The following is a 13535-nucleotide window of genomic DNA, read 5'->3' on the forward strand; positions in this document are numbered from 1 at the left end:
AAAACATTACAGTGCGCTCCGCAAAGGTTTTTAGTACAAAAAAAGACTGCAAGCAGGGTGAACAGTGAGGGAAATAATAAATTATCCCTGAAAGCCGTGAGAGAATAGAAAGAGGAAATAAATAAATAATCCTTGAAAGCAGTACAAGGATAGCAAGCAGGATATTTTGATTTCAAAAAATAAAAACATATCTGAAAGAACTAACAAATATTAAAGATACTGATAGGACCTTAAATAACAAACTTTGTGGGCATGTAAAATAAAACACTTAAAGCTTAAAACGAAATATACAAGAACATATTTGTTCTTTCATTTGTCTGAAAAGGGTAATAATAATAATAAAAATATTAATTTTTGGCTTATTAATAGTAATTTAAATAGCGGCTAAAACATCTGTTTTAAAATGAAGTCATCATTTTGTGAACCTTGATTAAAATTAATTTGGTAAATACGCCTATTATAACCCTTCGACATTAACCGGTAAAGAGGGAATTTCCCCAGCCTTCGAAGAGCTTTAACACACATTCGGAGTACGGCGAATTGGCCTCCTCAAAAGCTTTTCCGACTTGTGAATGTGAGTGCTGTTGATTCCGTGTGTGTGTGTGTGTGTGTGAGTGTGAGTGCGAGTGTATTGGCCAACATCGCTGGTTGCTCGTGACGTTGTGGTAGTCGTTTATTTTTGTGTCGTGACTCGGAAGCCTTCGCCTTTGCCTTTGCCTTTGCCTTCGCCTATCGAAGCTATGGTTCACGCCACCGATCTCAGTATTGTGACGGCAACCAGGGGCTGCGGTAGTGCCACACATTCGCGACCTCGAGTCCTTTCCGCGCACAACACGGTAAAACGAGTGGGTCAGCCTGAGTTTTTCCGAGAATTTTACCGAGAGTTTTCCGCCATTTATGCGCCGACGAAGGAAAGGAATGGAAAGGAAAGGCGTAATTTTGAAGTGCGTTAACGAGCGGCGAGAAGAAATTCGACCAAAAACAATGGACATTTCAATGGCCCCGTGGAGTGAATAACGGAAAACAACAATAGAAATTTAAATATTCATGAACAGTGTCGATTGTCATCAATTGTGTGTGTGTGTGTGTGTGTGTGTGTGTGGGTGCCGCAAAACATTTCGCAGGACACTTCCCGCTCCTTTTGTCCAAATCAGGCAGCAATTCGACAGGCGACATGGCGCGACATTGTCAATCAGCAAACAGCAAAAACAATAATAACAACTAACAAACAACAAACAACAATTAGCTGTCAACAATAACAATAACCAACTGTGTCAAATGCCAGCCGCATAAAACTAGGATTTTGCATATCTAATCAACATACATGCAACTGCAATTAGCCATGTTTAAATGCCCAAAATGAGGGAACGGGTAGAATGGGTATTTAAAAGAGGGGTGGCGGCTGAAAAACAAAACCAACCAATTGACAGTTGACATTTGTAACGGATTAACCATGAAATTAAGCCCCCTAATCGTCGATTCGTTCGTGCGTGTCCATAAAACTGTCAAAATGAATAAATAAACTGTCAATTGCAACCAGCCAGCCAGCTCCAGCCCCAAGCTATGCAGCCCAAATGTGCCGAATTACCACTCAAAAAGCAAACATTCGAACATTGGAACATTGAACACATATTCCTCCTTTCGTCCTTCGCCCTTCGTGTGATTTATGTTCAGCCAGGCGTAGAAATAGAAGGGCGGACGTCTGAGGACTGGGGTCCTGGTTTAATGCCCCAAGTGAGGTCGCAAAAATGACGCGAAAATCGTCAAGCAATTTACTTCGCCTTTTTTATGGCAGATGAGGCACGGCAAAAAAAACATAAAGCAAATATATTTAAGCTAAAGCTATTTTGCAGGTGGATTTGTGGAAAAACAACATATAAAAGATATTGTGTAAAACACCTACATTTAATGCAATCTATTGGGGTCTTCAAGAATTGCATGTTTCTTTTTTTAAATAAGTGTAAAATGAATTAAAGCAAAAATAATTAAATAAAAGTGTTTCACACAAAATCAAAGCGTTTTAGCTTGCCAATTTCACAAATGAATTTAGCATTCTTTATTGAACCAAATTGAGGCACGTAAAAAAAATAATTGCAAATATAATTTAATGTGAACTAAGCTGAATCTCTAAAACTGATTTTAAAATAGATTTTTGCTCTATACAATTTTCACAAATAAAATGCGTTTATTTATAGGAGATAGATGAGGCATGGGAAAAAATAATTCCAAAAATAATTTAACGTGGAGCTACATAGCTAAATTTAATTTATCATAAAAATTAGATTTTATAAAATAGCTAAATTTAAAAGCAATCTTGAATCAACCCGCAAAAGTCCATATAATTATAATAATAACTAAATTAAATTAAAGTGTTTCTTCTTAAATCAAATAAAAGTGGTAGTATTAAATAAAAAAGTAATGTTAATGAGATATAATTAAATTACCTAACTTAGCTTTTTTGACAAACAAAATTGATGGTATTAAATAAATCAATAAATCAAAAGAATAAATGTTAAAGCTAATGAGATTAAATTACCTAATTTAACAAGCTAGTGAGATTAATTTGCTGTTTTTTCATATGTAAATTAATCACTAATTAGATATGCAATTTTTGCGCCGTGTATATGTGTGTGTGCTAGGCCTAGGCCAAAATGTGGTCCAAACATGCAATAGGGCCACGTTGATGGCTTCAATGCCAGCTCTTTGGGCCATGTTACAAGTGCAGGAAAGTGCTCGAGTTTGTTCTGCACTGGTGTGCTTTGGTTTAGTTTGGTTTGGTGTTGGTATGGTTTGGTGTGTGGGAGTGTGGTTTTCGATGGGCCAAAGCACTCGTTCGCGCTTTTGTTGCCAATGGATTAGCCGGCTTGCAAAAGTTGTTCGCTCACAGTATAAATCCTAATTAAATTCTATCCCTTGAAAGCGCCACATTTGCAGTGAAATAAGAAGCCCTTTTGTTGGGTTCTAAAAATATATGAAATTCCAACGAACACGAGGCTTTTCTGTTCTGTTGTGCCCTATTCCCTTGAAATTTCGTTTTTAATCGCTACACATTTTAAAGCACACTTCTGCAATTACACGGCTAACGAATCGTCTGGCAATGGCTATAATGTCATTTTGTGGCTCTTGACTCACAAGCCAATTAAAAATGGCAAAAAAAAGTGAGCACACAAAACTGGAATCAGGGCGGCAAGAAATCTCATTTACATGACCTTACATCTTGGGAAAAGTCGGAAAAAGGTGCTCCTGTTTTGTTGTGTCCTTGTTTTAGACAGGCTTACGATTGACACCTGACTATTCACCTGACTTTGGCAAGGACTTTTGTTCTGGCTGTCGCTGTCGCAGCCACTGCCTCTGCCACCAATCAATCAAAAAGGAGCAAAGGAGCAAGGACACTGGGCTTTTCCCTTCGATGGGCTTCTGGCTTAGGTTTCACTCCACTCGCCGAAAGTTTTCCGTCTTCAGCCTTCGACGCGGCGAAAATTAAAATTCCTCAATGTGAGGAAAGGCATAAAAATGTATAAAATATATATGAAAAGGCTGTCAAGGGCCGAATAAATAATGTAAAAAGGGAAATGCTTTTCTTTTTTTTTTCCACCCAGCCCAAGGCCTTGGGGGCCGCAAAAAGTTGCTTAAGTTGTCAGAGCCAAGCCGCACGAATTTAAGCCAAAGAATTTTAGCCAGAATTTGGGGCAGCATTTTCAACTCTAATGGAGTGTGATCCCACATATATATATATGTGTATGTTTAGTGTACAAGCTGTGGACTCACCTAATCACATTGAAAGCTTAACGCCCGCCCCAAGGACATATCCTGAATAATGAACACCATTGTCGGTAGTTGGTGGCTGGTAGTTTCATTTTCATTTTCAGTTTCAGTTTAGGGGGGCCAGTTTTTGGCTAGTCTTGGCTAATGACCGTGGCTGGCCGAAAAGGGAGCCATCAATAATTCACTGGCAACTTTGAATGCGCTTTGAGCGCATTACATTTAATCAGAATTCATACAGGGCTTAGTGGCGCCGGCGTCTGTGGCATTGTTTATGCTAATAATTCATAAACACGCGCCTGTGAAAAGCCCACACACAAACACACAAACACCGAAGCATACACACACACACACACACAGACACACACAGCAATGAAATCTTGTAGAATATGGCTTATTGACAGACATCCTGCCAGGCAGGACCTCCCTACCTTCGGCTCCTTGTTTTTTGCCCTTCCACATCTCACATCATTTTGGATCTGGGCCCAAGCCGCTTAGCCATGGACATACTAGTACACATAGCCAAAGGAATTGTTAACGATGTCACTGTTATATAAATACGTTTTGTACTTTGTACTTTAAAAATAAAAATAAAGTCTAGTTTAGGTTTTATGCTTTTAAATAAAGCCATTAGTTTTGTACTTTAATGATAATGTTTGGCTCAACTCTTATGCACAAATTATAAAACAAGCTAATACGTTTAAATTTGAATTTTCATTAGAAATGATAAAATCCATTGATGGACAGCCTTGCTAAACAAATCTATAGTCAAGTTAAGTGATATTAACTGTGTTTATTAATTTAATTAAATAATATGGCTAGGAACTTGAAAACATTGTATTATGATTGCAAATATATTTTATGTTTAATTTGAATTGTAAAGATTTTTATTGTCTAGATTTTTGGCATTTTAAACAATTGTGTGTTTATTTTAATTTGTTTTGATTGCTTATCTCAATCTGACCAAAAGTATTACAGACTTTTTGATTTTTTGAAAATTATATAATAATAATTGTAACTGTAAAAAGCAATGTAAACTGTTTTTATTATTTCAATTATGTTTATTTTAGCTTATTTTAATCTTACAAATTGCGAATATAAATATTATTTTATTTATGATATAATTTAATGCAAGCTTAAATTATATTTTCTATTGCCTAATTGACAGTGCTACTTGAAAACGTACAATTATGATTGCAAATATAATTGCATTTTTTATATTAATCATATTGCATATTTTTCATCTGGCTTTATTGAAAATTAAATACTCAATCAGATTGGTTTTAATTCTTAGGGAAATAATTATAGACATTTTTGATATCTTGAAAAATGTAAAATAACATTTAAAACTATTTGAAGTCACACAAAATTAAGCTGTTTTAGTACCAAATTTAATTTAGATTGTCTGACTTTGGGAATATTTTCCACCGTGTATGGAAAGGATTTGGATGATGCCAAAAGCAAAGCTCATAGGTGGCCTGCGAAAGGCTTCCCCAAGCTGTTGGCCCGCATTTTGTGGTCGTCTGTGCTGGCATGCTAGGATAATAAAATGTAGCCCAGGACTCAGGAGTCTCCTACTCCCGAAAGCCCTTCCTTTCCACATACGTATGTGTAGCCCGGCACATTCCGGCTGCATCTGCTACCGCAGGCCAAGGAGAAAGAACAGGTTTTAATCTTTATGAAGCATATTTCATATCGTTTTTGGAACGCTTTTTTATGACTGCCCGGACGGGTCTTCTTTTCGACATTATTAAAGGGCATTTTATTGATTGGTTCCCCTGGGTTTTCCGGTGGGGATTCGCATGGCAGGTGGGGTCGCTTGATTAAAGTTGATTTTACGTGCTGTGGTTATATCAGGCTCCCAAACCAAAAAAAAGGGGAAAAATTATTTCCGGCTGATGCTTCCCTTTGTCATTTAAAAGTTTAGCTTCGTTTTTTGCAGCTTTTTCATAAGGGTTAATATTTCCTTTGTAAATTAATTTTTAATATCTGCCCAAAAACTTCATAGAAAAATGTGTCTTTATCAAAAGAAAACGTAAGAAGATCTTAAACATGGTTTTTACAGTACATCACTTAGACGAAAGTTTTATCTTGTCATTAGGAAACTTTTTAATTGTTTTATTTTGCTTCTTCCTAAAAAATTAATCAAGTTTGAGGCTGTTCTTGGCATTTTTATTTTTGCCTTCATCACCTTGAGAAATAAATTCCTGGATAATTTAAAAACTAACATTTAAAAAGACCTGTGCAAACTGTTAAGGCAATGTTTATAGCTAATTTTAATGTTTGAAATTATGCTGAAAACTTTTTTAAACAACATTAAGAGTTTACATTAACATAATAATATAATTGCATTATTACTATCTAATTTATTTTGCTCTTTTTTTTAAATTATTCTGTGAATTTTTTTAACGACAAATTTACAAATAAAATTAAAGCCCTATATTTTATAGATTTTTTTAGTAATCATTATTAAAAAAAAAAACAGTGTTAAACGTGGACTCAATAAAAATGCATTAAATTCATTATTACTATTATATCTTATCTTACTTATTTTGGTTATTTTCGTATTGTAAATTCTTGTTTTCATTTTGGCAACTTTTTGGGATAATTGCAGTCACTTCCAATCAGTTTAGTTTCTCATTAATCCCAACAAGTCCAGTTCAAAAGCTTGCCATTGCAATTACACTAGCCAACACAGCACACACTTGGCTAATGAGCAGCGAAGCCACTTTCATTTCCTGCCCCTCCTCCAAATCCTAGTACTATTTATTTATTGTTTGGTTCAAGTGCAAGGCAATAAATCTGCGCCCAAGTTTTGTGTGTGTTGAATTTCATTTTCTGTATCATTAATTACGATGGTTTGTTTAAAGAATGGCCGCCACACAGACCGCAATCGCCATTCGGCTGCCATTCGATAATAAATCATTCACCTTGCACCCGAATAAAAGTGAAAGTGTGGAGGAGCAAACAGGGTCAGCAGGAAAATAAGCCAGGACCTCGAAATGTTTGCCTTTTTGCTTTTATTTGCTTTGTTTATTGTGTTGTGAATTTTATTTTTTTGGTTGTTGTTCTGTTGTGCTTTGTTTTGTTTTGTGCAACTGATAAGGATTAAGGGCACATTGACAAAGGAATGCAGAGCAGCAAGGACACAGACAGATCATTGCGTTGCAACCTCAATGGATTTCCATCCATCTCCTTCTCCCTGCCGGGGGCTCACTCTGCGTATACGTAACAAAATGTGCCACGAATGCAATTAAATTAGACTAACAGCAAATGGCCAAGAGAGCCCTGTGGGGGCGAAAGCTGGAAACAAGAAATGGCCACGTAAACTGATGTGCAAAAGGAAAACTGGCAAAGGACCCGACGTCCAGAGAGCAAAACTAAAAGCAGACTGTCGAAGGACGTGGGAATTGGTCCTTCTTCGGAGTAAGCTGAAGTGCAGGGAAAGTGGCAGCTAAAATGGCAGAACTGAAAGGTTGAAACTTGGCCATTGACTGGAAAGCAAAAGTGTTGACGCGCCGGGCAACAGGTGGAAGCTTATAAAAGTACTCATTAAATGAAGGGGTGTATATTAGACTGGCTATAAACAAGATTATTGATTGATTAAAAATATCTAATTTTGTACACAGAACAAAAAATTGATCATACTTGTTTTCGGAAAATTTTCTATCAAATTGGACTTAATACCTGGCTTATTACTTTAATATGTTTGAATAGAAAGCAAATTAAAAATGACAACTTTTAAAATTAAATTTACATTATTCAATGGTTAAAAAGTATTAATTAAATGTGGGGGTGTATAAAACTAGATAAGAGTATAACCTAGATCATTGATTGACTAAAAATACCCAATTTTTTCCACAGAAAAAAATTGCAAAGACATTATACCATTTTTGATGAAATTCCGTATTATTTTGGGCTCTATACTTGGCTTATATCTTTGATATGTTCGACTGCAAAGAGAAAACAAAGAAATATCCATTTTTAATATCAATTTTTTATTATTCAATTAACCTCTGAATATTAAGTTAATACTTGCAGGTTTATTTTTCTATGGAGTTCAAATTACTGTCTTTAAAATAAGACACTAACAATCATAGTCATTAAAAATCAATAAACACACGACTATTAAGAACTGCAGTAATCCGAAAGCTTAAAACATTAGGTTGCATTCCAAATTTTAAGTGTTGCTAAGTGATTTGAAGCAATATCAAAACTACCAATTAAAATATATGGAGACTGCAGTTGCATAAGCATTTTCGAGGAAAGCCAAAAGCACTTAAAGTTGTACAGTATTTTGGCAAGCTCTCTCCCATTTTGCCAACCAAACTCAAAGATGTTGCTGTGTTGTTTCAATCTACAAATAAAAGTGATATCTTAACTGCTGCAATGGACAGCAGGAAAAAGGTTTTTTCATCAAATTGCTAAACATTTAAGCCTCACATAGAACGCTTTAAATCTCCTTTCCACACTTTTTTTTATCTCTAACACGGACATTTTTCTGCGTGGTTTGCAAACCAGAAAGTGATTGCTTTATTGCTTATTTTTTCTGTGCAGTGAAGCAAACTAATGGTAAACTTAAAGTGTACTGATATAAAACGGAAAAAAGAAGCTGAAATACAAAAAAAACAAAAGCAACAAGAGTGCGTTTAGATGAAATATTTCATTGGCGGCTAGCAAAAGTAAAAGTTTAAGTAAGCATAAAACAAACTAGAATAGCAGTAAAAAAATAAAAAAACGAATGGCGCATTATGCTGCTAAAGTCGACAAGGACGTTGGCGGCAGGAGCAGCAGCAGCAACATTAGCAGCAGCTACAGCAGCAACGGCAGCAACATCAGCACTTAAATGCAGCAACAAGAAAAATCAGCTGAAAACTGGCAAATAAAACTCAACGACAGGCAAAAACTATTAAATCTCGCTGGATGCCTGCGGCAATAGTTATTGTTAAACAACACAAGCAGCGGCAACAGAAGGAGCAGCAGAAGCAGCGGAAGCAGGACCAACGGCAACAGGAGGGGCAACAAATTTGCAATATAAATTTATGCGGATTTTCGCGTCGCAGCGGCGCCGCCGACGTCGACATCATCGAATCGCGTAGCCCAGGCCATGCTGCTGATGTCGACGTCCCAGCAGCAATATCTCCGGTAGCAACAGCAGCAATAGCAACAACAGCAGCAGCAGCAACAGCAACATCAGCAACAACAGCAGCAACAGCAACAGCAGCAACAGCAACAGCAGCAACAGCAACAGCAGCAACAACAAGGCCAGCGACGACGACGAGAGCAGTTATTATAATAATGGCGTTAGTTGTTAGCATAATACAGCAACAGCAACCATTGGAACAGCAGCAACAACAATCGCTACTCTGGCCATTCTATAACGGTAAGTGCTCTTGCCCTTTCCGCAGATCTGGCACTATTTTAACCTTTGACCTGGCTACTTTTAGCTACCCAAAATGGCATATAAAGCAGCTTAAGCTGTTGACAATAGTATTAATAAAGCTGGTATATAAAAGTGTAAAAAGTAAAACTCACTTATTTAAATTTTAAGTTCCAAAAAATTTAATTTTAAAGGATAATTAAAAAAAAATTTTAAAAATCACTTATTTGTTTAGTTTCTTATCCCATCATAAGTAAATTACAAAAATTTGAAAACTCACTTAAACTTAAAAATAAATACGTAGAACTTTTCACAGCTATCTTTCAAAACGATATGATAGGTATTAAATCTTTAACATTCAAGTTTTAAAACAAATCATACGAAATAGTTTTGGATATAATAATTATGGTTATTATGATTAATGATTATTAAAGCTAACTTAAACATTATATTTGGCAGGCAAAAACATAACATTTAAGTATTCATTTACTGGTCGCTAAAACCAATATAAAATTAAAGTTTAATTTAACATTTAAATGCATTCTAAAAGAATGGCTTTAAAAAAAGTAATGAAATTATAGCATACTTATATCAGATTTCAAAGGCCTAATTTAATACATAGAAGAAACGTTTAAAACTTAATTAATTTATTTATTTTCTTTTGCAAACATACGCTTACCGCTTTCTTAAAATACAATTTAATAAATTTTTAACATTTGAGTTTTAAAATCACAAAAAACAATGTTGTTTTTTACACCATTTCTAAAATCAATAAAAGTGTTATAAAAGGTTTTTTAATGGCTAGCTAAAATCCGAAGGACATCTCTGGCCATGTCCGCTGTCCTTCTGTCTGTTTGCTCTACTACTTGAACTTTTTGCCTCTGCATTTTCGTGTTTGGAAAGGGAGAGCAGCGAAAAAGTGGGAGCGACTGGTGTACTGCACACTTTTAGCTGCTGCCATAATATTTCAGTGCAATGCAAATTATGTTTACGTGCGTGGAAAATAGCTAAAATGGCCGTTGTCCGTCCATTTTCAACATCCGCAAAGTGTACTAAAAAGTGTGCTTTTAATAGTTCAAATTGCATTTAATGCATATTGCACAAATTTATCACGATGCGACTGGACTGAACTGAACTGGACTGGTAGCAACATCTGCCACAGCCATAATAGCAATAACACGACCCATTCATTTGATTCGGCTTCCTGCTGAGCAATTTGTTAATAATTAATTTTCAAGCATGTAAAAATATTACGACGAGTGATGAGTGTTTCGTTTATTTTTTGTGATGGTTACTGCGGTTTTGAATGCATTTCATCAGCGGGTTGGACATTTTCTATTTGCAGTTGATGATATGCATGCTATTTGTTGTTATGCGGTCAACATTAATTGTACATACTTTGGTAATGAATTGTTATGCTGTATTGCACTAAGTGTTTAATAAATATTTTACATTTTTCGTTTGACAAATTGAATGTGTGAGAACGTGGCCAAACAATGCAATTGTAATCAGAGCGAAATGCAAACATGTGGTGATAAAAACGTCAGATAAATACATTAATTTTAGATTTAGTATAGTATAGGAAAAATTGAAAAAAAAACTTAAATAATATAAAAAAACAATTAAAATCAAAAGCCTTTACTTAATTTGATTCTATTTTCTATTTTTAACTTATCAGTAACAAGTTTTTTTAATCAAGTTTAACCTAAATATATATTTGATTTTAAATTTTTATGTATACATCATTTTAATTAATGATAAAAAAACTTTGATTCAGTATAATTTATTTTCAAATTTTATTACGAAATTGTTAAATTGACATTAACAACATTTATTGATCAATGTTAATCGACCTAAAGGTAAAGCTGGTTTGTTAATATTTGCTTCCTCAACTTTATGTTTGTATTTAACCAATGACGAATAAATACTCAATTTAAAATCGCCAGCTTTATTACTTTTGTGTTATATAAATATATATAATACACAATAATTCAGTGATTGATACGATTTCATATTTAAAATTTGTGCAAGCATGACGATTTTAATATATATTAATTCAATTTGCAATCAATAATACCTTAAAATTTTGAGAGCCACAAGAAACATATACCGTATGCAACTACACACACTTTCAACTAAGGAAATATTTGACAGTTTCCCCTTCTGTTTATCTCGATTTGAGTGATGGCAACTGATTGCCTTCAGCTGCTGGGGGATATTCATTGCATTTGCTTGAACGTGTCAAACGAAATTGAATTCCAGACACATTTCTAGTCAGCTTTAGTGGCTGGTAGCCGGTAGCCGGTATCCATTCTCCATTTCGAGCTGGTCAATATTTAATATTTACACGAACATTTTCCGGGGCTTTTCCTGGGAAAAGCCTGCTGCTGCGGCTGCTACTGCTACTGCTACTGCTGTCTGCCACTCTTCCGCTTGAATTGTTTCACCCATATTGGCATAATTATCTTCTGCATCATCGTGCTGGGAAAACTGCTTAAATGCGTGTGAGTTTGCCGAGCTGTCGAGTTTTGCCAGCCAATTTTCCGTACCGACTGCAGTTGTCTGCGTTCTGCTGCGGCTGCTGATTTATGGGCTGGCTCATTGTCTAGTTTTTGGCTCAAATCCCCCCGTCCAATTGTCTGCGGTCCTACCGCAATAATCTTGTTTTATTAGTCTCCAGCGTAATTTTTCTACAGTTCGTTTCTTTTTGGGCTTTGGTTTTGGTTTTGCTCGGACGTTTTTCTTTGTTTCCCTTGCTTTTCTCGCTCGCTTTTCTCCCTCAATTTTCCCGTCCTATTATTTTTCCTTTGCGGTTATTTCCTCTTGCGGTTCGGACTTTCGGGGATTTCCCACTGGCCCCGACTTGTTTTATTTCCGATTCCTGTTTTATTTGCCATCCCAACTTATCTCATAAATAATTCATTAATATTTTTCAATTGATTTATCCCCCGTCCCGAATTTGTCAATGGCCCAACGAGTTTCCTTTGCAATCCCCCAATCGCTGAGCTATATATGTACGGGAAATCCTGGCGAGAAAGTGCCGAAGGATGGCAAACGGAAAGTGGAAAACTAGACGACTGTGTTTGTTTATCATCGAGTTTAAGCAGGCCGCTTAAAGTTGGCCAAGTTTCCACTCAAATGTTGGGGGCCAAGACTTTTCATATTGCGCCGCCACTTTGCGGTTGATCTTGAGTGGTTAAAGTTACTTTCACAAGTGCTCATTTTTCAAAACTCTGACCTGCAGACCATAAATACATTTGTTTAATGACCAAAAAGGTCCGGCTGGCCAAATGACCAAGCAGCGTTAACAAATCTTCAAGAAGTGCCGGCCAAATTTTCAACTAATTAATGAAATTTATGTCGGTCAACTTTTCAACGTTAGGCAGCAAGAAAAGCGGGAAAAATGAGGCCATCGCGTGGCAGCTAATTAAATGCAATTAGAAGGTCCTTGAGGAGGGGGTTTTCTGCGGAAATATAGATAGTTGTAGGCCCCCTTTGGAATTATGTGCCATCGCATGAAAGTTTGTCCATTGAAAGTTTGTTTGCTGCTGATGCCAGCGGAATCTGTAGAAATTTATAAATCAATATAAAGCCAAAAGCCTTTTGCAGTTCTGCGGGTCTCAACAATTTTCCGGAGTTGTTAGGCTTGATTAGAGCATAAATTCGCTTTGATTTTACTTTGTCTCTCCATCGAAATCCGAGGTGGGGTTGTACTGCCATTCAATTAGTTCTGAATAGTTAAAGTTTTAGTACAATTTATATTCATGGTTTTCAATTTGGTTAATTTATGTCAGGGTCTTTGGCAGATATAAGTTAAATATTTTATATACACTAGCTTTAAGTGCCTTGAAGGTTTACTACTTTTATTATTAACAAAATACGTATGAAATACGTTACCTAGGAATAAGTAATTATGCATGTAAGTGATACCTTCAATCTTAATTAATTTTGCGTTTGTCAACGAAATAGATACATTTATTTTATGTTACATAAATACTGAGGTGTTAGATAAGCATATAAACATATTTAATTGATTACTTAATAACTTTTGTTTTATAATAAGTTTTTAAGTTCATTAATATATTAAAACAATAACTAAAGTTCAAATTTCAATATATAGTTTAAAAAAAATGTGCAGTAATGGTTTATCATAAGATAATTTGTGTCAGTTTTTTTTTGAGAGAGATTGGGTATATATTTTTAAGATTGCTAGGCTTTATGAGTCTTAAGGGTCATCGGTAAAAATTAAATTATGTTTAATAAATGCTTGGTGTTAAGTAAACATATATATTTATATAAATTAATATATTGATCTTACTATATTTTAATATTAATGGTATTACTATTTCTTTTGTAATAAGTTCTCTACTTAATTTAGTCATTTACTTCTATC

At 35.2% G+C, this 13535-nt stretch overlaps 1 protein-coding gene across 7 annotated transcripts in view; it reads left to right on the forward strand.

Annotated features, from left to right (window-relative positions):
* Positions 1-771: 771 nt before the first annotated feature.
* Positions 772-13535, forward strand: part of LOC128262604 (uncharacterized) — a 58295-nt gene continuing 45531 nt past the window's right edge. For 2 of the 7 annotated variants that reach the window (XM_052996961.1, XM_052996967.1), the window contains exons 1-2: positions 778-944; positions 8320-9145. In XM_052996961.1, the coding sequence (XP_052852921.1) occupies positions 8686-9145 (460 nt within the window). In that variant the 5' untranslated portion in view covers positions 778-944; positions 8320-8685. Of the gene's footprint in view, positions 945-7803; positions 9146-13535 lie in introns of all 7 variants that reach the window. The other 5 variants (XM_052996964.1, XM_052996962.1, XM_052996963.1 and 2 more) reach the window with 5 other exon arrangements.

This window comes from Drosophila gunungcola, unplaced genomic scaffold (genome assembly GCF_025200985.1).
Source record: "Drosophila gunungcola strain Sukarami unplaced genomic scaffold, Dgunungcola_SK_2 000001F, whole genome shotgun sequence".
Taxonomy (NCBI): domain Eukaryota; kingdom Metazoa; phylum Arthropoda; class Insecta; order Diptera; family Drosophilidae; genus Drosophila; species Drosophila gunungcola.